Source organism: Vombatus ursinus, unplaced genomic scaffold (genome assembly GCF_900497805.2).
Source record: "Vombatus ursinus unplaced genomic scaffold, bare-nosed wombat genome assembly UNPS02014807.1, whole genome shotgun sequence".
Lineage (NCBI taxonomy): Eukaryota > Metazoa > Chordata > Mammalia > Diprotodontia > Vombatidae > Vombatus > Vombatus ursinus.
The window spans coordinates 39,862,139-39,886,584 of record NW_020954585.1 but is presented as its reverse complement, the minus strand read 5'-3'; the positions used below and the strand labels follow the sequence as shown (position 1 = coordinate 39,886,584).

The 24,446-nt window shown below is 37.9% G+C and overlaps 1 protein-coding gene across 1 annotated transcript in view; it reads left to right on the top strand.

The window, feature by feature from the left end:
• Positions 1–23,820, top strand: part of LOC114052127 (transient receptor potential cation channel subfamily M member 6-like) — a 38,402-nt gene extending 14,582 nt beyond the window's left edge. Inside the window, exons 4-9 of the mRNA XM_027874624.1 lie at positions 4,218–4,504; positions 5,057–5,139; positions 6,289–6,494; positions 14,957–15,008; positions 20,054–20,160; positions 23,342–23,820. Of these exons, the coding sequence (XP_027730425.1) occupies positions 4,218–4,504; positions 5,057–5,139; positions 6,289–6,494; positions 14,957–15,008; positions 20,054–20,160; positions 23,342–23,475 (869 nt within the window). The 3' untranslated portion in view covers positions 23,476–23,820. The remainder of the gene's footprint in view (positions 1–4,217; positions 4,505–5,056; positions 5,140–6,288; positions 6,495–14,956; positions 15,009–20,053; positions 20,161–23,341) is intronic.
• The last annotated feature ends 626 nt before the right edge of the window (positions 23,821–24,446 follow it).

Sequence of the window (24,446 nt, the reverse complement as noted above, 5' to 3'; positions counted from 1 at the left end):
TTCCTCTATTAAGTGAGCATCACTGCTTCAAGAGAAAAACAAGCACACACCAAAATAGTTTTAATATTTTCAACTAAACAGCAGCACCAACTTGGCAAATATGACATGCTTTACTGGCTTATGATAATTGATTTTTTTTTTTAGTTTCTTTTCTTTTTTTTCAGATCAGTTGTTTTTCTAATGAGATATTTCACATTGTTTTCTATTTTTTCATTCTTTTGGATTTGTTTTACAGTATCTTGATTTCTCATAAAGTCACTAACTTCCAATTGCTCCACTCTAATTTTTAAGGAAGTATTTTTTTCAGTAAACTTTTGGACTTGTTTTTCCATTTGGCCAATTTTGCTTTTTAGGGCATTCTTCTCCTCATTGGCTTTTTGGACCTCTTTAGCCATTTGGGTTAGGCTATTTTTTAAGGTGTTATTTTCTTCAGTATTTTTTTGGGTCTCCTTTAGCAAGCTGTTGACTTGTTTTTCATGATTTTCTTGCATCACTCTCATTTCTCTTCCCAGTTTTTCCTCTACTTCTCTTACTTGCTTCTCAAAATCCTTTCTGAGCTCTTCCATGGCCTGGCACTGATTCATATTTTTCTTGGGGGCTTTGGATGTAGGAGCTTTGATTTTGTTGTCTTCTTCTGGTTGTATGTTTTGATCTTCTTTGTTACCAAAGAAAGATTCTATGGTTTGACTTTTTTTGTGCCTTTGTTTTTTTCATGATCCCAGTCAATTACTTGAGTCTTAAACTCTTTGTTAAGATAGGGGTCTGCTTCCAGTGTGGAAAATGTACTGTCCCAAGCTTCAGGGGTTTTATGTAGCTATTTTCAGAGATACTTCTAAGGACCTGTAAATTTTCAGTTCTTCCAAGATGGTATGATAAGGAGTGAGGTATTTACTCCTTTCCTGGCCTGTGCTCTGATCTATGAGTGACCACAAGCTTTATTTTCTGCCTTGGAACTGTGAGAATTTCCTCTCCACCACCACTACAAGCTCCACCATGCCAGCACTCCTCCTTGCCCCAGGACCACCACCCAGAGCTGTGACCCAGATCCAAGCACGGACAAAGCAAGAGAATCCTGCACCAGCAGAGAGATCCCTGTAATCCCCCTCTGATCAGCCACTCGATTCCCCCTCAGTCCGTGGACTGGAAGCTCTGGAAGCAGCCACCACCCCAGGGCCGAGCTCAAGGACTGGGGCTGGGACCTTGTTTCTCTTTTACTGTAGTCACAGACTTTTCCCACTGACCTTCTAAGTTGTCTTTGGCATTTGTGGGTTGAGAAGTCTGGAAACCACCACAGTTGCCTGCAATTCAATCCTCTGAGGGCTGCTCCAGGTTCGCTGAGGCCTGTTTTGCCTGCGAGCCCATGCCAAACTGCACTCCTCTCCCCGCCTGGAACGATATACCTTTCTGATCAACCATCCAGGCTGTCTTGGGTTGTAAATTTGTTTCACTCTTTCTTTTTGTGGGTTCTGCTGCTTTAGAATTTGTTTAGAGCCATTTTTTACAGGTATTTGGAGGAGTTTAGGGGAGAACTCATGCAAGTCACTGCTTTTACTCCACCATCTTGGCTCCCTTTGTCCATGATAATTGATTTTAAAGGGAATCATTGGAGTCCAGAGTTGAAAATGAAGAGATAGAAGATTTTCCAGTATGATTAGAAAGAAAGATAGGCTGGTCACATGTTAAGAAGCAGCTAGGTGGCACAGTGTATAGAACTCTGTGCTTGGAGTCAGGGAGACCTGTGTTGTAATTCTACCTCAGGCTCTAGCTGTATGACCCTGGGCAAGTCACTTAACTTCTATTTCCTTTAGTTTTCTCATCTATAAAATGGGGGTAATAATAGCACTTACCTTCCAAGGTTGTTGTGAGGATCAAATGAGATGACATTTGTGAAGTACTTTGTAAACCATAAAGCATTCCAAACTTTAGTTTACTAGTACTACTACTACTACCGCTACTACTATTTCCACTACATGATGAGGAGGAGGAGGAGGAGGAGGAAGAATAACTGGTGGTCAACCTATGTGCTCCATTGTTATCCATAAAATATCCTGAGAAAGTTCCCAAAACACTGGATGAGACCTCACTGTGGCAAATTTATAAAAAAATATGGACAATAGGCAAGCATGAATGGAAGATGTATTATTGGAAGTGGTACTCATATTGATGAGATCAGAGATCTATCGGCATATTGGAGACCTGGAAAGCTCCATTTTTCCTAGGCTTGTCCTTGGCTGACAGAGTGAGTGTACTACAGGGGGAAGTTGCATTAGCTCTGGATTCTGAGGCCCTGGGTTCAAATCCTTTCTTTGGTGCTTACTACCTGTGTGACATTGGAAAAGTCCTTGTGCCTCATTTTCCTTGTCTGTAAAATAAATAGGTTTAACTAGATGGCTTCTAAAGAGATCCCTTCTACTTTTAGATCTCTGGTTCCATGACTCTATGATAATCAATTTCTTGTTTGGCCAGTAGTCCAAGGCCTTCTGACTTGGTTAAATGGACCAGGGCTTGCATTTTTTTTGGTAGACTCTTCAAGAACCCAGGGTCACTTCCATGAACTGAAGCACATTTGAAGAGGATGTGAAAGGAGGAATAACTCTTTATACAAATATGGGCATTATAGGTTGCATACCCTTTAAAGTCAAGGACTAGGGAATAGAATTATAAGATGGAACACCAGTGTCACTCATGCCATTTGTTATTTATTTTAGGAGACACTCAGTTCTAACAATGGACTGTCCCAAACCAATTAGATTTTCTCCATATTCAGTTAAATAACTTAATTTGCATTGTAATCTGGGATTAGAATAATTGAAATATTTTTTTTTTTGACTAGGCAATGGGGTTAAGTGACTTGCCCAGGGTCACACAGCTAGTAAATGTTATATGTATGAGTATGGATTTGAACTCAAGTCCTCCTGACTCTAAGGCCTGTGCTCTATCCCCTGTGCCACCTAGTTGCCCCAAAACTTTTTTTTTTACCAGTTAAACAGAGGAAGTTTGAGATTCTGATTTCACAGCTAAAAATGAGAATAAAAATGTTTTCAGCACCTTTAGCAACATATTCTAAAGATTCACTCTCATTATAAATCATTCAGGAGTGCTTAGCTTCCAACAGTTTTATGTTTTTTTTTCTTTTTCTTTTTTCTTTTTTTGTCATATTAGACTTTACTTCTGACTAATTTTTGTGTGAAAATATCACTGTGTCCCATTGTCACATGCAATTTTTCTTGATGAAAGGGTAATAAAAATGTGTCATGTACACTGTTTCTTGATGTTTTGATTCTTTCTAAGTGTGTAATATGAATATATCTATTGTACCACACTGTTTAATCAGTGTTGATAGGACCAGCACTTGAATTGTTTTTCTAGTTGGAGTGATATATTACTCTGAGCCCACGTCCTTAATGATCTTTGTATCTTCTGTAGAGACAACTGGCTGGCTGCAGTTAGGATTGTGGTTGCTGCTTGTGGAAGTTATTTTCTGTACAGTTTTTTTTTAAACTTTTTTTTTCAATTAACAAGCATTTATTTTCTCTCCCTCTCATCTCCTCCCACTCCCTTAAGAAAGAAAGAAGAAATAAGACCTTTGTAACAAATATGTATAGTCAAGTAGAACTAATTCCCATATTGGCCATGTTCAAACATGTATGTCTCATTCTGTTTATTGAGTCCACCTCTTCTGGGCAGGAGAAGGGTGACATATTTCATCATTGGTCCTCTAGAATTGTTTGGTCTCTGTAAAGTTCTGAAACCTTAACTTTGGCCTTATGAGTATTGTATTCTAACCAAATGATCATAGGTTATCTTAGAAGGGTTTCCTTTTTTATTTTGAAAGAGATGAATCTATATTAGTTACTTTAATTTTTTTTACTTTTTGCCTTTCCATACTATAGATAAAACATTTGACTTTGGAAAACAATCCTATCCTTTATCCCCTGGTGCCTTTGTTCATTTTTTTTGTTTGTTTCTTTGTTTTTACTGAAGACTCTTTTGAATGAAAAATGGCAAGATCTAGGACCTTTTCTAAGGATTATGTTAAGTTAGTTAAGTTGACCTGTTAAGTTAGAATTATTTTGGGGTAGATTTGATATCCAGTAATCTTTTACTACCATTGGGTTGATTGAATGTCCTTATAAAACCTAGTAATACTGGACAAATTCCTTGATGTTTCCTTTTACACTTCTCCCCTCCTCCTTCCCTGCCACCCCTTTCTTTAGCTGGAGAAGAAGTGACCATCTACAGACTAGAGGAGAGTTCTCCTTTGAACCTTGATAAAAGCATGTCCTCCTGGTCCCAGTGTGGAACAACTGCAATGATCCAGGTCTTATCCCGGGAGGAGATGGATGGAGGGCTCCGGAAAGCCATGAAAGTAATCAGTACGTGGTCTGAAGATGATGTGATCAAGCCAGGGCAGGTCTTCATCGTCAAATCCTTTCTTCCTGAGGTGGTACAGACCTGGCGCAAGATTTTTGGAGAAAACACTATACTACATCTCTGCCTCAGGGTGAGTCTGGGTTCTGAGAGGAGGTGTGCTACAGTGAGTGGAAAGAGCCCTGGCTTTGGAATCTGCTGACTTGAGTTCAAACCCTGCCATTACCACTTACTACCTGAATGATCTTGAACAAATTACCTGATCTCTCTTGCCTCAGTTTCCTCATCTATAAAATGACAGGGTTGCACTAGATGGTCTCTAAGGTCCTTTCCAAGTCTAACTCTGTGATCTTATATTGGAGATGCACACAGGTTGGGGCTAGCGTGGTAGACCTTTCCCAACCTAGTGCTATCATTTCCAATTAAAAGGGTGGCCTGTTTGAATTTCTTTGTTTCAAAGTTAAAAAACAAAACAAAACCCTGAGGTTGGTTGAAAGCAATTGTTTAATGGAAACCCTCTGAACAAATATGTTATAGTTGATATTTAACAGACATCAACTTAGCATTCTCGTTGACATATTTAAAATTGATTATTGTTTAGCAGGAAGATATTTCTTTTTAGGATTCCTACTAAACCAATCTTGATAAATTTATCCTGGTTTTTTTTTTTGGTTTTGTTTTTTAGGAGATCCAACAACAAAGAGCTGCTCAAAAACTGATCTATACCTTCAACCAAATGAAACCACATACTATTCCTTATACACCAAGGTAAGAAAACCTTTTTATTTCTGCAGTTAAATCTGTCAGACCAAACTGGATCTGCTCTGTCTTGTGCTTCTTTTATATAACCTATTTTATCTTTTATTTATTTATTTTTGGTTAGGCAATGGGGTTAAGTGACTTGTCTTTTATATAACTAACAGTATTTCTCAACAGAAATACTTAGGTTTCTGGGTAAATGTGCCACCAGCCCATGTTTTCAATTTTGTTCCTAGTTTAGATAGAATATGTATTTCTCTCCAATATAAGGAGGCATAGCACAAGGGAAAACCCATCTAGAATCACAGTTCGGATCTTGACTCTGATTCTTCTCCTTTTGTGGCATTGGTCAACCATTCTGGGCCTCAGTTCCCTCATCCAAAAAAATGAGGAGGTTGTAGTAGATACCTTCAGAGGTTGCTTTCAGCTCTAAACTTATGACATCCAATAATAAATAGATGTTGTTAGTATAGTCTGGTATTGCCATGCAGATGGGCCCATAATTCACCACCAGTGACATTATGAAAGTAGGGGATTGTGGGACTGTGTCTGAGCTGGAGGTCGTAGTGGTAATGCGTCTTAATTTATTATACTTTTTACAGAGGTTGCTTTTCTCAAGCTAGGTGAAGAAGAGAGGCTGTGCAGGAAAGGGTCCTGGCTGGTATTGGATATCTAGCTCATGAGTATCAATATTATCCAGATAAAACCATGAAAGAAAAGTTATTTGGCTTTAAGAACAACTTTCCCATTACCACATAAAAGGAGGGAGCATTATAAGATCACATCACTTTTATTATTTCATTTGAGTGTTCCTACACATCTGTATTCATTTAATAAGACTGATGGTAATTTGGTACTGAAGACTTAACTGTAAAGTTTTATCACTACTTTTACAAGGAACTTTCAGAGCACGACAAGTAATGTTGGGCATAATACTTATAAAGAACAGGAGGGTTCTTCAAAATGAAAAGGGGGCTATACTTCAGAAAATACCCCTACTCTCATTCTTAGTCCTTCTGGATACAACAGCTATCTTGTTTGGGTTATGTTCTACTGTCTTAACAGTCTTGCCTATGTTACACCATGGGTGGGGGGGGGAATTCCATTTTTTGCCTTCTGTTGTCCTGTGATGGTCAGCATCCTTCCCCTCTTCCACAGGTTCCTGGAGGTCTTTTTGATATATTGCCACTCAGCCAACCAGTGGTTGACCATAGAGAAGTACATGACTGGTGAGTTCCGCAAGTACAACAACAACAATGGGGATGAAATCTCTCCCAGAAACATCTTGGAGGAGCTGATGTTGTCTTTTTCCCACTGGACTTATGAATATACCCGAGGAGAACTACTTGTTCTGGATTTGCAAGGTGATTGGCAGTGTGGACTATGGTATATCTGAGACCTGTAGGAATGTTTCTGGAAAGCAAAGCTCTGATCTCTGTCTTCTTACAGATGTCATAAGCAATTGACCCCCCAGGTCCAGGTCAATGCCAAATAGTCCAGGCATTTTTTGTGATTATTGCCATTATTATAGGGTTTTAATGGTAACAGCCTCTGACATTGTATGCTTTAAAAAAATCTATTTCAAAATGAATGTTATCGCTTATACTATGCTTCTTCTCTGTCTTTGTCTCTCTGTCTCTGTCTATTCATTTATTTCATTCAAAAGCACGTATATATGTATGTATATGTGTATATCTGCATATACATGCAAATATATATGTAGGTGTTTATGAGTATGTGAAGGGTTACATGCATGTTTTAGAAATTTTTTAGTGATCCAAAGAAAAGTGATATTGAGTACTTTAATTTTTTTTATTTTATTGAAACCTTAGAATTTCAAGGGTTGCAAACTCACCTTAGAGATCAATTCGTCCAAATCATACTTGAAGAGGAATTCTATTTACAACACACCTGACAAAGTCATCCGGCTTTTGCTCAGACACACCCCCATCCCCCCCCCACCCAGTGTTTGGCAGCTTACCACCACGGGATCCCATAGTACTTTTTTATTACAAACTTTTTTTTTTTAAGGCAATTAGGGTTAAGTGACTTGCCCAGGGTCACACAGCTAGTAAGTGTCAAGTATTTGGTTGGAAGCCGGATTTGAACTCATGTCCTCCTGACTTCAGGGCTGGTGCTCTATCCACTGCACCACCTAGCTGCCCCTCCCATTGTACTTTTTAACAGCTCTGATTGTCAACAAGTTTTTTTCTTATGTGGAGTTGAAAACTACCTCTTTGCAACCTTCCCTCATGGCTGGTACTTCTGTCCTCTAGAGCCAAGAAGGATAAATCAAGTCCTTTTATACATGAAAGCTCTCTAGTTATTTAGAGGCAACAATCATTACTGCCTTAACCTTCTTCTCTAGGATAATTATCCTTAGTTTCTTCAACAACATATAGCATAGTTTTTGAAGTTCTTCACCATCCTAGTAACCCTCCTGGGGATCTGCTTCAGTATATCACCATTCTACTTTTGTAGTATATGGCTCCCAGAACTGAACACAGTATTCTGCACAGTAGGACTATTGCCTCCATTTTAGATTCTATTACTTATTATTATTTACTATTCTACATATTATATTATATATTAATTAATATAATTAATAATTAATTAGTATAATGCTATATTATACTATTATTTAGATTCCATTCTATTCTATAGCCCATTATATAGGCTCTGTCACTATGTCATATCATAGATTTAGAGCTGAAAGAGGACTTAGAGATCATCTAGTCCAAAGTCCTTATTTTACAATGAGGAAAATGAGGCTCAGAGAGCTGAAATGACTTGCCTAAAGTCTCACAGGTTGTATGTGGCATAGCCGAGATATGAATCCCAAGTCCTCCAACCTCAGATTCAATACTGTTTCTACTGATGCTTAACTTATTTGCATTTTCTGACATTTGCAATTTTGTGCTGCATGAAGCATGATTTTCATCTCAAGATTTTCAACTTTATGGCCTCATCACTGTCATTTTCATAATTGGGAAAAAGTATAGTAGAAATTTAGGGGAGATATTTTCAGAATTTTGAGATTGCCAACTTTGCAGTTCATTGTTTTAACTTCTTTTGTTTACTTTTCGATTTTCTTAACTTCTTATGAAAGAGAAAAATCAAATTATAACAAACTGCTCATGTACATTAATGTAATAGGATCATCCAATCACAGTTTTAGAGTTAGAAAGGATGTTTAGAATGTAAGCTTATGAATAGGGATTGTTTCATTCTTTGTATTTGTATCACCAACATATAACATAGTACCTTGATCTTGAAAAAAAAAATACCTGCTAATTGCTTGATTGATTACAGGTATCCTAGACCAGTGCTTCTTAAACTGTGGGTTGTGACCCCACATGGCGTGGCGAAAAATTTGGCAACAATAAAAGGTTTCTGAACATGCAATGCCAAAAAATTAATTAAAAATCAAATGCTTAATGAATCTGAGGTGTTTCTGGCAGTGCTAGCCCATGTTGCATGGAGCCTTGGTTCTGAACACAGAGCATGCACTATGCATGCTCTCAGGCCACGACAATGCCAACAAACACTGCTGAAACCAAAAAGGAGTTGAGGGTGGAAAAAGTTTAGGAAGCCCTGTTCTAGACCAACCCCTTTGAGGAAATTGAGACCCATCCGGAAAGAGAGAGGAAGGGAAATGACTTGCTCAAGGTCACATAGACACTTAAATACTTATTGATTGGAGGCCATCTAGTACAATCTCCTCATTTTACAGATGAGAGACAAAGAGAGAGACAGAGAGAGATAGATACAGAGACAGAGTAAGGAAATGATTTGCCCAGTTGGTAATAAGTAGGCAATAAATACTTGTTGATTGATTGCCTAGAGGTTATGTTGTTCAACCCCTTCATTTGCTCCACAGTCACACAGGTAGTAAGTGGTTGGACTGAGATTTGAATCCAGGTCCTCTGATCCCAGATCCAGGATTATTCCTACTGTATACCACATTGCTTCATGGAAAACTTGCTTTTATTTTGAAAGTAATGCAATGTCTTCAGATTTTCCTTATCTTCATAGGCTGACCATGGTGTCCTCTGGTGAAGCATTTCAATCATATTGCAGTCTCTCTGGAGCTGTGTGCTCACATGAGGCTCTCTCCAGCCTCCTGGCATCCTGGTTTCAATAGTGACTATTAGGGGCATGTTGGTCAGGGAGAGCCAGCATTAGACAGCAATTCTAACAATTCATTATTGACAGTGCTTGAGAAGACTTAGAAATCTTCCTACTCTGACCAGCCCCTGTGTTATTCTATCCAAAGATATATAGCCCCTTTACCTGTAACATATGTGTAATTATATTTATTGACAGTGCTTCTGTTGATGGGAATGAAATATACCTTCCAGCCTCAAAAACACTATAAGAACCCAGGAGGTAATATAAATGAAGTTAAAACAGCCAAACTAATTCAAATTTTAAAGGAATATTTGATCTATCAAACTCCCCAAAACTAATGCCCAAGGCATCTGTTGTGCAGTTCAAGTTTGGGAGGTTAATGATTTTCATCTGTATTTGAGTGCTTGTACTTTATGTTTGGGGTGGAATTGGCCAGAACAAACAAAAAAAAAGGAAGAAAGAAAGAAAGAAAGAAAATAAAACAAACGACCACTAAGAAGCAAAACAGAACAAAACTTTAAGGAATTAATGATGACTCTTCAGTGTGTTTTGAATTCCACTTGAATAGGTCTTTGTTTAATACTGTTTCTGTTTGGGGATTCCATGTCTCTTAGCAAAACAAAGCGACATTGAAGACAACAAATGCTGTGATTATGGTATTAGGAGAATAGAAAACTAACTTCAAAAAAATTTTTCTTTTACTGGACAATTATGTCAATTGTAGAAATAGGTCACCTCAAAATTGAAAAAAAAAACCCAAACTATGTCACCCCAAATAAATTATGTCAAAATATTGACTTTCAATGTAATAGTTAAACATCAACATCAAAGTTGAACATGAAGAAGCAGAGATACACATCTAAAATTTTTGGCTTGCTGGTAAGGCATGAATATGTAAAGTGATGTGTATATCTTCCAAACTAGATAGGAAGGGGAAATTGAGGAAATATTACTTATTTTCAAATCTATAAAAGTATTTAAGATGGTCTTGGTGCAGTGCTTGTTCTGCTTGTATGGAAAGCTAGCTCTAAGGGTGAGAGTGCTGGTCAAGAAAAGTCAATAAGCATTTATTAAGGACCTACTGTGTGCTAAATCACAGTAAGTCTTTATGTTGCTGGAGAGTAGCCCTGAAGGTAAAGGAAGACTTGCCAGAGCTTGCCATCTCAAGTTGTGCTTGTGCTCCCGGAAGATCACATCCACTGGCAAGGCACTAGGCTTTCCTAACTGTCTTTGTGGGGCCTGCCCCTTTGCCAAGGGAGTGGGAAGGGTGGGATGAGTGGGAAAGGAGAAGGGAAGAAGGAAGAATGAAAGAAGTTTCATCTTCTGACTTCTTGTACAAGCAGCAGTGCCAGTCAGATATTGTACAATCATGCCCAACTGTGGAAAGCTGGAATCCACGAGGACTAGCTTAGCAAAGTTAATGACCTGTTGCCTTGACTCCATCCTGATGGAAATATCCTGCAGTTTCCAGCCTTTTTCCATTTAAAAATCAAATAAATGAGGGCCTGAATCATTCCGATTACACTTGTGATCCAACATCAGAAGCTTAGCATGCTCCGAAATGGGAATTAAAACAATTGCATTTCAAATAACACTAGTACTTAGCATTTATATAACTCATTTTATTTTCAAAGTACTTTGTGGTTATTAATTTGTTCTTTCACACAGTACTCTTCGGAATAAGTCAGTGGAGTTTTTTTTTTCTTTTTTCTTTTTAACCCAGACAGGTTTATCCAAAGACTTTCTGTGGTAATCAGTATTGGAATTCATGACTCAGTTTCCCTTGGGAATGTACTTCTTGTTGTTCACTCTCCTATGGGACCATAGATTTAGATCTGGAAGGGACCTTGGAAGTCATCAAGTATAACCCCCTCAATTTTACATATGAAGAAACTGACCCCAGAGCAGTCAAGTGACTTGCCTACAGTCACATGACTTGTTAGTATCTGAGGGGAGATTTGAACTCAGGTCTTCCTGCTTCCAAACTCAGCACTTTATTCATTATGCCACATTGCCTCTCAATTAGTTAACAAAGGTATCTTGCTATGTGGTAGGTCCTATGCCTGTGCTGTAGATACACAGAAAAAGAAATAAATGTTATAGTCCTTGCCTTCAAGGGGGCTGCATTCTATCAGTGAGATTCATAATTTACTTTTAGAGTTATGAGTAGTTTTTAATAGCAACACATTTTCTCCATCCCATGCAAATGTTTATATGCAGAGTTGTGTAGGCAAAAGAGTCCTGCATGTGAAAGAAGAGCCTGGCTCTGTTACATCTCCTTTCTGATCTTGGGAAATTACTTAGCTTTGCTGGGCCTTGGGTTTCTCATTGATAAAATAAAGGAGTTGGAAGAGGATGCCCCTGAGGGTCCATCCAGCTTTCTAATGAACCACTCGGAGCCTCAGTTTCCTTATATGTAACAGGAGAGGGAGGAATGGATTGGACTAGATGACCCCTAAGGAACATTCTAGCTTTAGATCTATGATCTTACAAAGGATAAAGGCCCAATTCAGTATGCTGAAATAAACGTCACCTATTTGGTGACCCCTTTGTTTTGGCTGTGTTGGACCACAACAATGGTTCAACTGACAGTAGTTTAATATTGGTCCCTCAACCTTAAGCCATCTTAGAATTTGTTGGCTAGAATATATTCCCAGCTTGTTAATCTATTTTCTTCTGTATTTGGGATGTCATTTCTATATATTTGCATAAGTATCATTAAGTGTAGTATTGTGGGAGAATGCATTGGATTTGGAGTTAGGAGACCTGGGTTGAATTATGGCTCCAACAACTAGTGCCTATGTGACCTTAGGCTAGCAACTTAACCTCTCTGGCTCACACTCTCCTCATCTTTAAAATGAGAGTATTGGACTAGAGAATATATAGTGTTCTTTTCTTTTCTAATTGAAATGACAGTCTCTGATTTACCCATTGCAAGATTTAGTTCAGAGGATCAGAAAGAAACCGAGATCCAGAGAAGTCAGGTTACCCAAGGTCACATGGCTAGTAAGTTTCTGACTATGGTAGGATTTGAACCCAGTGGGTCACTGTCACTTGAGATAAGTTTAACCTGCTTAGTATCAAGGTCTGAGAAGCTGGAGTGACCCTTAGCGGTGTTTGGCTACAATTGGAAGGAACTGCACTTTTTTCACCAAGTTGCACTGTCTTTCAATTTGGAACTTTCCAAATAATAATAATGATAATAGCAATTATTATTATTAATTAAAGTTGGCATTTATAGAGTACTGCAAAGTTTGCAAAGCACTTTGCATATATCATCTCATGAGCCAAAGTAAAAAGTGTATAATTTTGTAGGCTATAAGAAAATAATCTCTTTTTAATGAGCCATATAACTGTGACAGAATACAGATAAAAGGATGAGGAGTGAGATTTTAAACAAGCAATAACCTGCTTTTAATATGCCTTTAATTTCCTAAACATGCTTTCACTCGATTGCTGTTATAAGTACTGGCATACTTCCCATCTAGACTGACAACTGATTCACAAGTCACACTGAAGTATTTGGCCATGCATTTCTGGGATCCCAAAGGTACCAGAAGCTGGAGGCATTCAGCACCTAGGACAACAATGTAGGCAGCACATAGTAAGTGCTTAATAAATGCTCCCCGGATTGGATTGGCTTCCTTAGGTGTAAACTTGAGCAAGTTACATGAGACAGCCTCAAATGGTACTTGCACCCCACCTATCAGAGTATTTTGTTATTTATACTTCAGAAGTCCAGAGTTCTCTTAAACTTTTCTCCTTTTACTCTCAGAACTAAATTTAAAAGGGCAGAGCATCGAGGCTGTTCAGCCTGCTCCAGTTCTTTCTCTGTGACCTTAGGCAAGTCAGTCAATTTCTCTGGGTCTTTTTTGCCCAATTAGGAAGACTGAGCTAGAGAGAGAAACCTAGACTTCCCTGCCTTCCCTGAATATATAGCTATAGCATACATCAAGACTCCTCTTCCTCATCCCCATTCCCACCTTTCCAAATCAATATGCAAAATGAGGCATCAGCTGTGCTGAGCCATTTAACTGAATAAGGTAAACTGTTCCTTTAAATACAGATTCCCACAAAGATATCTCTTTTGTTTTCTTTTAAGTATCTTAGTATACTTTTAAATTCAAAATATAGCAAAATTTTTTTTTTAAAAAGTAGACAACAGTGTTGGTTTCTTTATGAAGAAGGCAGACCTAGCTTTATGTGAAAAAAAAAATCCATTATTATTTTTCACTTGCTTTTCCTGCAAAGTTGGTGACTTTTGGGAAAGGAAAGGCACCTACCATACATAAAATATTACCAGAGCTCTAAGAATTGAGCCAGAGATTGTATAATTACCCTGCAGGGCCTTCTTAGTATCAGACGCTTAAGTAGCACGGTAGAAAGTGCATTGCCTCTCAAGTCAGAGAACCTAGGTTCAAATCTTCTCTCTGCCACTTCTGTGATCTGGGGCAAATCACTTCATCTCTTCAAAGTTCAGTTTCCACATCTCTAAAATAGTGCAATTGGACTAGACAGGCTCTTCCAGCCCCAGATCTATGATCCTATGAACATTTGCACTTCACAGAAATGTCCCATTCTCATTTGACACGTGTAAACAATTGTTCTAATTGTTCTTTACAGTAGCAGGATGATTGTTTTTCCCTACTCTGATTAATCATGAATCTTTAGCTATATCATCTCTACAGCTATGGGACACATATGATCTCTTCTCCTGGTATATGAGAGTTTTGTCGTTATTGTTGTTCAGTTGTGTCCAACTTTTTGTGACCCTATTTGGTGTTTTGTTGGCAAAGATACTGACGTGGTTTGCCATTTCCTTCTCCAGATCATTTGAGGCAAACTGAGGCAAATAGGGTTAAGTGACTTGTCCAAGGTCACACAGCTAGTAAGTGACTGAGGTCACATTTGAACTCAGGAAGATAAGTCTCTCTGACTTCAGGCCCAGCGCTCTATCCACTGGGCCACCTAGTTGCCCCAGTATGAGGGTTGAATGTTACTTATTCATTAAGTAAAAATGAGTTCCTTGTGGTGGTGGGGTGTGTGTGTGTGTGTGTGTGTGTGTGTGTGTGTGTGTGTGTGTGTGTGTGTGTGTGTGTGTGGTGGGGTTTAGGCTGCAGCAGGAGGGGAGAAGTTAGGCATCTTAGATCTAGAGTTAGATAAGACCTTAGGTGTTATCTAGTGACCCTTTCATTTTCACATGAGGAAAGGGAAGCCCAGGGAGATTAAGTGACTTGCACTAAGTCACACAGTAAATGACAGAGACAAAATTCAAACCCAGATCTCTCTCACCTGCACCCATAAATTTATCATAGCAGCTTTTTTTTCTTTTCATTTATCTGGAGTGGGGCATGTGTATTTGGAAGGAATATTATCATAGCTGAAGTTTATATGGCACATTAAGCTATAGAAGTACTTTACAGATATTATTTCACTAGGGTCTCATAACCACCCTTTGAGAATGATACTCTTGTTGTACCCATTCTACTAATGAAGAAATCAAGAGTCCCAATGTTAAATGATTTGCACACTCTCACACAGGTAGTGCCTGTCTCTGCTCTTCCTGACTCCAACTTTAGCCCTCTATTCACTTCCTGATGAAAAAAATAAGGAATGAGCCAATTTTATTTTGAAGAATTTTGGGTAAAAATGAAAAGCCTCGTTTAGCTAATGTATTTTGTATCTCTTTTTGGAGGTGTTGGAGAAAATCTGACAGATCCATCTGTTATTAAACCTGAAGACAAACAGTAAGTTTCTTTTGATTTCTCTGTTGTCATTTAGCAAACCCTGAGATTGTAGTAGTTGCTAGTTTTGGCAGGGATGAAGATATAGTAATAAATATGATATGGCAGGGGTAATGAGATAGGAATACTTAACTCGTAACCGTCTGTGCTCTTACAGTACTTTTCTGCTGAGGTCAGACCCTCTAATTCTTTCAGTGTCACCCCCATGTAAGTCTTTCAGTCTCATATCTTACAGTAAAATGGCACTGTTCCTAAGAAGGTGACCTAAAATGCTTTACAAACTCATCCAGTAGTGTGTAGGAAAAATATGTACTGATTTCATGGATGTGGTTACCTTTGTTCCTGTGAGTTTGCCATTTGTACCCTCCATTGAGGAATTTGGAGGCCTTTCTTTGGGTCTTTTTAATATCTTGCAGTTATCAATATTATTGTTGTTATTATTATCTCTCCCATTAGACTCTGAACTTTTGAGAACAGGAATTGCTTTTAACCTTTCTTTATATCCTCATTGCCTGGCATAATGCTAGTTGACCCACCAGCATGAGGCCCAGGCTTTCCATTCTTTGTACTTGTTACATGCTCATATCACCTCATTTTATGTCATGTGTGCTTGATATCATATTTGTCACTTCTTATGTCTAAGTCATCATTGGTAATAAGTTGCAATTTGCTTACACTCATTATGTGTTTTGGCTCCAACTAAAATCCCACCTTCTACAGAAATTCTTCCCTAGCCTCTCCTAATTCCAGGGCTTTCCCTTTATTAATTATTTTCCATGTATCCTGTATTCTAATTGTCTTTGTGTGTATTTGTTTGCGTATTGTCTTCCCCATTAGATTGTAAGCTTCTTTAGGCCAGGGACTGTGTTTTGTTTCTTTTCGTATCCTCAGTGCTTAGCATAGTGCCTGGCACATAGTAAGTACTTAATAAATGTTTATTAAGTGATTGATGATGGTGTTCCCCAATTCCTATAATATACACAATGCTACCTAAAAGCAGTCATACTTTATAAAGGGAAATATGTAGTTTTGACTACCAGTAGAACTCATGTTAGAGCTATTTAGTTCTGTATCTTTTGATAGAGACACATGATGTAATTATGAATACTTGTGTTGGCCTTTGGGGAAAATAATCTATAAAACAGAGTAATGGATATATGATCGATTTAGGATTTTTAGGGGGGGATAAAAGGGATGGTATCTACACCTGTGGTTGGTGTAAGGAACTCTTGATTAAAAAAAAACCCAAAACTCTATCAATGTAGATTGACATCTGCTTTGCAATTTAAAGCCTTGTTTGCCTGGGGAACTGAAAAGTTACATGACTTGGCCAAACTCACATTTGTGTCCAAAGTGGAAGTTAAATCCAAATCTGTCTTGTTTTCTTCAATCAAGAAATATCCCCAAGATAAGGCTTACCCATGTTAACACACACACACACACATGTTCTGTCCCATCCTAAATTTCTTAGAAAAATTTTTATAGGCCATAGAATTAATTCTACAGCCCATAGTATGTCCTTGAGGAGAAAGTATATAAATTTCATTGCTTTTAGCCAGTGTAGGACTTTAAAAAATTTGTACCCTCTTTAATCTTCCCAAAGCTTGAGTTTGAGCAACAGCAACAGTTGTTTTATGGTACACATATTATCTTTTTGGTTTTGTAGTAAAATTTTTTGTGTCTATCATGAACTAGGTATAAGTGTACTTTGGTCATCAAATTTCAGCTTCCACAGATCTTCCTTTTTAGATTCTCTTGGTATTTATATCTTCCAGGATTTTTCTGTAGGGCTGGATGAGCCCAGAGGATAATTGAATAATTGTCCCAGAGCTTGTGGGATGACCTTGACTTTTTGAAGTTTTAGGTGGGAGCAGCAGTAGCATGTTACCCCTAGAGACTGTCATCTGGCATCCTGTCTTTTGATTGGCAGTTGTGGAAACTATCCAACATCCATTCTATGTCCACTGGGTCAAGACTATAAAATAAAATTTCCTTCATGGGGCACAGTTGTTTTTCATGGAAGAGCAGTATGGTCTAGACTTAGAAGTACCTCCTCTGGTTTATCTACCCATGCGTCTTTCTCCCTTCTCTTCCCTTCCTGAAGTGTTCCAGTGAATGTGACTGTGACTATAGAATAACCATTTTGATAATTTAGACTTTAAACTGTCTTTTTCTTTATTATCCACTCTATCTTCTTTTACCTCAAAATTCCATTCAGTTTAATATTTATTCTGTGTGTATTAGGCAGTGTGCTGTAGTAGATAGTAGATATGGTCTTGGAGTCAAAGAAGGCCTGGGTTCAAATCCTGCTTCTGACAGTTTGTGACCCTAGGCAAGTCACTTAAAAAGTGCCACAGGCAGTTCTCTAAGATAATGTTACAAAGCCAGATGCTGATCTATATTGATAGAGGGAGTTTCCCTACTGGAGAGCTTCCTATACCATTGAAATCATGGGTCCAGTACAAAAAAAAAAAAGCGTGCGTGAAAGGCAGCACAGAAGACTAGATGGAAGGCCAGCCTTGATGTCAGGATGACCTGTATTCATCAATACCTTTGACACATTCTGGCTATGTGATTATCAGCAAGTAAGTCATTTAATCTCTGTGTCTCAAGCAGCTAAGACTAAACTGCAGAAGGATAGCCCGCCTACATGGTGGTGGAGCGAATTTCTGTACCAGGCTTTTCTTAAGCTGATGAAATCGAAGGTCTGAACAAAGACAAAGCTAAAATCATGCAAGACACAAGGGTGCTGGGGGCAGGGCAGTACAAAGGCAAAAATGACAAAATGAACATTAATAAATGTCATAGTCAAGGTAGTAATAGGAAGTAATTGTCTCAATTTTCAGAGAGCTAATAACTAGTTGTATGTAGCAATCAGGAAATGCTTTATATAGAAAGAATATGATCTGGCTATTTGCATTAACTATGTAGATCACCTTCCTGGGTGGTGGTTCACACTGGTTCATTTCCAACTTGGGATATATTGGTAGTTAGCAAATGTATCTTTTGTATGCTCATTGCTTCATTCATTTTTGACATTTGACAAATATGAAGCGATGATGTGATGTTCTTTAGGAAGGCTATGTATAGCTGGCACTAATTAACGCTCACTTGCACGTGGAACAAAACTACCACCTGTTTTTCATATGTTTGGAGGAATATGAAAAATAGCAAGTCTTTAGGAGTAGTAGGTTTTTTTTTTCCTTCCACTTCTTTATCTGAGACTGTGAGGCCATAAACATGTTGCAGGATACAAGTGCAAAGCTCTTTAAAAGTCACATGTAGGCCAATGTCCACTTAAACACACATCCCCAGGAAATATTTTAATCCCTCAGATTCATTTTACATTAGGGTTCTGAGGCATTTACATGTACTTTCATTAAAGATTGTGGGGAAAAAATATTAGCTTATGTATGGCCACACCTTTTAAATTCTGAGAAATGGTATCACCTCTTTGGAAGTATTGCTCTGCACACAGAAATTGTAGGTATGTAATACATAAATACTCTCTAGTCAAATATTGCATTTGGGTCATGCTGAAGAGATAAACAGAAAGGAACTATTCAGTTTCTGAGACTAAAATGGCACTTTAAGTTTTCATTTCTTAGGCGTTATGATGTATAGTCATTAAATATGGAATAATTCTGCTGTTTCCTTCCTTCCCTTCCCTTCTCTGCCCTTCCCCCCCCCACCAGTATTTTATCACTCACCATATGGACTAATGGATTGATGTAGAGAAAGATGGTTAAGAAGGGCTAATTTATGCAGCTTTGTAAATACCACCAGAGCTGGACTTTGTAAATGAGGTTGAGTGACCAAGAAAGTTAATCCTAGGTGTTTGTTAGCTCTGAATTCCCAAGGGATTTCCTCTACCTCCTTCCCTTAGAGCATGGAGGCAATCTGAGATGAAATTGACATCAACCCTTAATCTGAGTTTGGCACATCTTCAGAGCAGTTTCTGCTGTTCTGCCAAAAGGAAGTGGAAATTGAGATAAATGCTTCAATACTCAGACAGAAAAAAAGTTCATTTTTACGCTTTTTTTTTTGAAAACCACATTCCTTAGAAGTGAAGTTTATTGTTTCCTTTTGTTATATTTTGATTCTCTCCTGCCTCTTTTTTTTCCCCCCCTCAGGACTTGGCATTTGAGAGCCATAATTGAGTTCAGATTTTTAAAATGTGTTTTTCCACTCTGCATGTCATTAAAATAAAATATTAGCTTTCATAGTTTCTTTGGAAGGATTTCTGGTATTCTGTGTTCTGGGATGTCTAGAGCATCAATTAAATTTTTAAAGAATAATGGTCATGTGGTGTTATAATTAATGAATATTGATCGTAGAAACTACATTAAGAATCTGTTGTAATTATGTGGTACTCCTTAAACATGCTCAATATATCCAGATTCTATTTATTATTTTGTCACTACATTTAGAATGAGTGGTTTCTTTCCACCAGTGAGCTAAGAGAAGTAATCCATTCCCAAGAGGCAGACTAGTGGTGGAAGTTAGTACAGTGGAAGGCAGCTTTTAAAATCACTTGTTCATAGAACTCTTATAGTCCTTTGTCATGTATTTCTTTAAGATGATATAACTCATGTTTTGGAACTTGTATTTGGATTTGAAACACTGCATGTGAGTCCAGTTAGTAGGTGTGTTCTAATAGCAAAACTAATTTTATTTTGCAGCTTATCTGTTGGGTACTCTGGACGAACACTCTATAATGAATGTCATTCCTTTCTCCCCCAAGCATTCAAAAGGGGCTTTCTGTATTTTGTTTTACTATTGTGCATAGAAAATTCTCTCTTCGATCAGATTATCTTGGAAATGAATTTCCCAGTAGTCCATGGAGTTGGGTACAAGGATTTAAGTGCATTTGAATTTTAAATGTGCAAACCTAACATTGTTACTTCTCTTCTAAAAGTTCTCTGTTCTTTGTTGGCTCACACAATTTTACTGGGTTACTATGGGAGACTGTTAGGTATCTTAGAGAATCTGAGTCGGGCTCCTTTTTCTTAACTGTGATCTAATTGATATTCTGATATTTCCTCTAGATCAAGAGGGATGGTGTTTGGACCGGCAAATTTAGGGGAAGATGCAATTAGAAACTTCATTGCAAAGCATTGCTGCAATTCCTGTTGTAGGAAGCTCAAACTCCCGGGTATGCCCCCAAACAATTTTATTTTTCTCTAAAACAGATATCTTTTAAAACAGCATGCATGGTAGCATGGAATTGAGGGGGGAAATTACAATCATATTTTTGTCTCATTAAATTTTAAAGACTCAAAAAGGATGAAAGGATAGTGATTGACTTTAATTTCTGTCAGTCTGTGATCAAATAACATCATGTTAGACGCTCATCCCATGGAACTTTTGAAGGATAATTCCCACAGAGGAAATGGTGAGAATGTGACTCAAGGGCTAGTTTGTAACTCTCTTCCCTAAGCCTTCCCCGCTACCCATACTTTCTCCCCTCCTTATTGATTTTCTGGTCACTGGGCTGTATTGTCTGGGATTTCCCTACATTGTCCTTATTTACCTGTCAGACACTTTGGTGGGGGTTGGGAGGGGGTAACCATGATAGGGCACAAAAGAAACAGCATCTGTCAAGTCAAAATGCTCTGGTATTCATTACATCAACCTGTCACTTTAAACACACTTTCAATTATTTCTTTTTTGGAGTTGATATGTGACTCTGTTTCCAGTGGGACTTACATTGTTACCACTACAATTACTTCGAACATAAAAGTAAGCAGCTGAAGGAATTCCCCCCCCCCCCCCCCCCCAAGACCTCACTCAGATCAGACAGTTCTTGCCACGTGATTTTTCTTCATTCCAAGAAGTGAAGCTTTTAGTTTGGGTCACCATACTTAGGGTTTGATTATTCTCCTCCAGTTCAAGCACTAAAATGTTCCTTAAAAATAGGGTATTACTTTTCCACTATGAGGAACTTTTCACTGCTTATAGTAAGGTGACTTGCCCTCCTCCAAATTATCTTTCTTTTTGCCTTAATGTGGAGTAAATTTAGGGGTAAATTTACAAGCCCAAAGGGTCATTCCTAGTCCAGTTAGAGAAGAATAAGCAAAGTCTAATCTTGTGCTGAAAACCTGTGTTTTTAAAAAATAAGTGCTTTTAATGAATGCTTTTTCATTCATTCATTCTAAAAATTGATGTGATAGGCAGTGTGCCACAGTGGATAGAAAGCTAACTAGCCTGAAGTCCAGAAGATCTGAGTTCAAATCCAGGCTATTGGGCAACCTCTCAGTACCTTAAGGAATTGCTTAAAATTCTAAGTTTCAGAATAGTTACTGGTACGCATTGGTAGAGAGAATTTTCTCACCAAGAGTTCTTGGTCAAATGTACTCATCCCCAATGATAATTCTTCAGTCCTGGATTAACTTCAAACAGATGTCAAAATAATAAGAAGGATGCAGAAGTAGATAGGATTCACTGGGACACAGAGATATGAGGACAAGAGTGGTTGGGGCTGGCACAGGTATCATAAATTGACTTGACTTTAGTGGAAAGGAACTGGACTAAGGTCATCTGCTTTTATGTTAGTACCTTGTTTGCCATACCATACTGTCCCTTGGTAATGAGACATTTGAAGCCTACTTCATTCTGAAACTGTCTAGGCCAATTTGCAGAAACTGAGGACATTGGTGGTGACTGATCCAGCAAAGCAGAGGATTAAGCCAATGCCTTATGCAGCTTGGTCCCAGAAGACCATTGGTCTGGATTAATCAAGGAGATGGTTTTCTCTATTATCCCACTTCACCTCCCAATTTATGTTTGGAAATTTTTTTTTTTGGTGGGCCTGAAATGTTCAATAATTATCTAACTCTCTGGGCACAATCTGTTTGTTTTTACTATCCCAGCAACATCTAATTGATAACCTCAAAAACTCATATTATCCAGTAATCTTGGCACTTTGACTTTAATGTATATTTTTAGGAAAATAATCAAAACTATATTTTTATTTTAAACCAAAGAAGCCAGCACAAGGGTGGCCATCCAAATGGAGCTTTCAGGTTGCCGAACCTCAGATGGGCTTTTGCAACAGACTGCTGTTTGTATGTGCTGTAGCAGAGAGACAGCTCAGATCTTGGAATCAGGAGACCTGGATGACTTGTGGCAAGTCATCTAAGCTCTCCTAGCCTTGGTTTCCTTTTATCTGTAAAAAGAAAGTCTAATTTGCACTACTCATCTCACAGGATTGTTATGAATAAAATGTTTTATAAACTTTAGAATGTAATACCCCTATATGTTTTTTTAAAACAGACCTATGATTTCATAGCATCACAGCTTCAGAGCTGGAAGTTACCTTAGAGGTCACTGAGTTTACCTGCTTGTCCCACCCCATTTTACAGATAAGAAAAGCTGAGGCCAAGAGTTTAAGTGGCCTGTCCAGGTCCATATAGCCACTATATCTCAGAGGTTGGACAGGTCTTCCTGACTCTGAAGCCATGTTTTAATTCGCTATGCCATGCTTCTCAAGTTTTTATTGGTTTTTTTTGTTTATTTTCTTCTATTCTAGGAGGCAGTCCTTTTCATCTGGCTCATTCTGTTTAGTGTTGGTTATTTCTCCTCTAATTCATCCACCAAACAATTCCCTTCAAATATCAGTTCTGCTTTTCTATTCTGAGGAAATTTTCACTGATTAGAATATGTTGATTTATCCTATTATTGAGTGATCACATGGCTTAGTGAAGCTTATCTTAGAACCAGAAAGGCCTTAGTTCAAATCCTGTCTCTGATACTTTCTGGGTATGGGACCCTAAGAGAAGTCATTTAATTGTTAAGTGACTGGCAACTCTCTAAGGCTGTAAATTGCAGAATACTTACAGACTCCATTGATGGAGGGAGTTTCCTTCTTAGGAATGCTCTGCAACAATAAAATTAAATCACTATTATTTTTTTGGGAAAAAAACCAAAAACCCAACAACAAATAAAACACAATTATTCTTTTACCTTAAGTTCAATTTGGGCTCAAATTCTTGGCTCCGCCATCCAAAGATGTCATCTAAAGGTGTCCTATTTATTGCTAACAGTGTCCTAACTATATTAAGGGCAGTAAGTATCAAAGAATCCTCTGTCTTTTCCTGTCCTTGAGAAGGCAAACCTCAGAACCACCTTGGATAAATCAGAGTAAGGACACATGGAAGTGATCCTTGCAGTCAGTGGTTGAGAATCACACAAGTTGGGCTTGTTAAGTTTGTGGCTTTGGACTGGTTCCTAGGGGAGGAGCCTTAGTCACTTGCTGAAGCCTGACTCAACCAGGTGAATAGCTAGCTTGCCTTTGAGGCTCTTGTATAACTATTTGACTTATCTTCTCCACACAGATGTCAAAAGGAATGACTATAGCCCTGGGAGAATCAATTCTACCTTTAATCTCCAAAGAGAAATAAAATCAGCTAACGGGACTGTGAGAGAAGAGGGTGCTGGTGACCCCAGAGAAGATCTCACACGCTTATAATGGAGAAGAATGGGGAAGAGGATCACTGCTGGTTCTCTGAACCCTTGTGCAAGCTCAATGTTAGACAACTTTGATACTTGTGTGTATTCTGTTGCACCTTAGACCCTGACTCTAGGACTCGGCTTCTCAGATGTATATTTCTTATCTACGCCAATAGCTCAGTGGATGCTTGAAGTACGGGCTCCTATAGTTCTCCAGCCTCTGTGCATTCACATTTTCCATGTATTCTTAATTCTGATGTTTGCAAAAAGACAATTGCAAGTTATGTTGGAATATAGTTCATGTATACCTCTGTTCCTTTCTGGTCACTTGGAACCTTTATAGTCAAATGGTGGATAGCCAAAAACCAATGGGCTTCATTTAGCTAATTTTCTTTCTTTTTTTTTTAAAGACCAAATTTCAAAACTGTTACTTAAAAGTTCCCTTTTATTATATTGAATTCAATATACTTTTCTAGACATTTGTAGTTTTTCCAGGAATTACTTGGTTATGATCATGTCATCTGTTTACAAACATAATACATATCTTATAGAATAAGATTCTGTACTTTCCACAATGCTAAAAAATCCCAGGCAACTTTCCTAGTTATGGCCTATGTGCTTACTATCAAACTGCCAAACTTCAATCTAATTCTGGTTGTTTTTGAAAACTAAAATATGCAAATAACTTAAATACTTTTTATAAAAGCATGAAACTAATTTATCAAGAGGAAATGTAGTTATCATTTTTGTTATTCTTGTTCAGGAAAGAAAACATCCTCAAGATTCCAAATACATAAGAATGATTAAAGATTATGCAAAGGTGTCCTGTTTACATATTTAACTTTTGATTTCAGCAACCTCTTCATTTAATTTATAGGTAAAGTCTTACATACATGCTCTAAGTTTTCTTTTTGGTACTATTGCCAGACTTGATACTTGATGCTCTCAGGTAAATACTTTGTATAAAATTTGACAAAGGAGAAAAAAAAA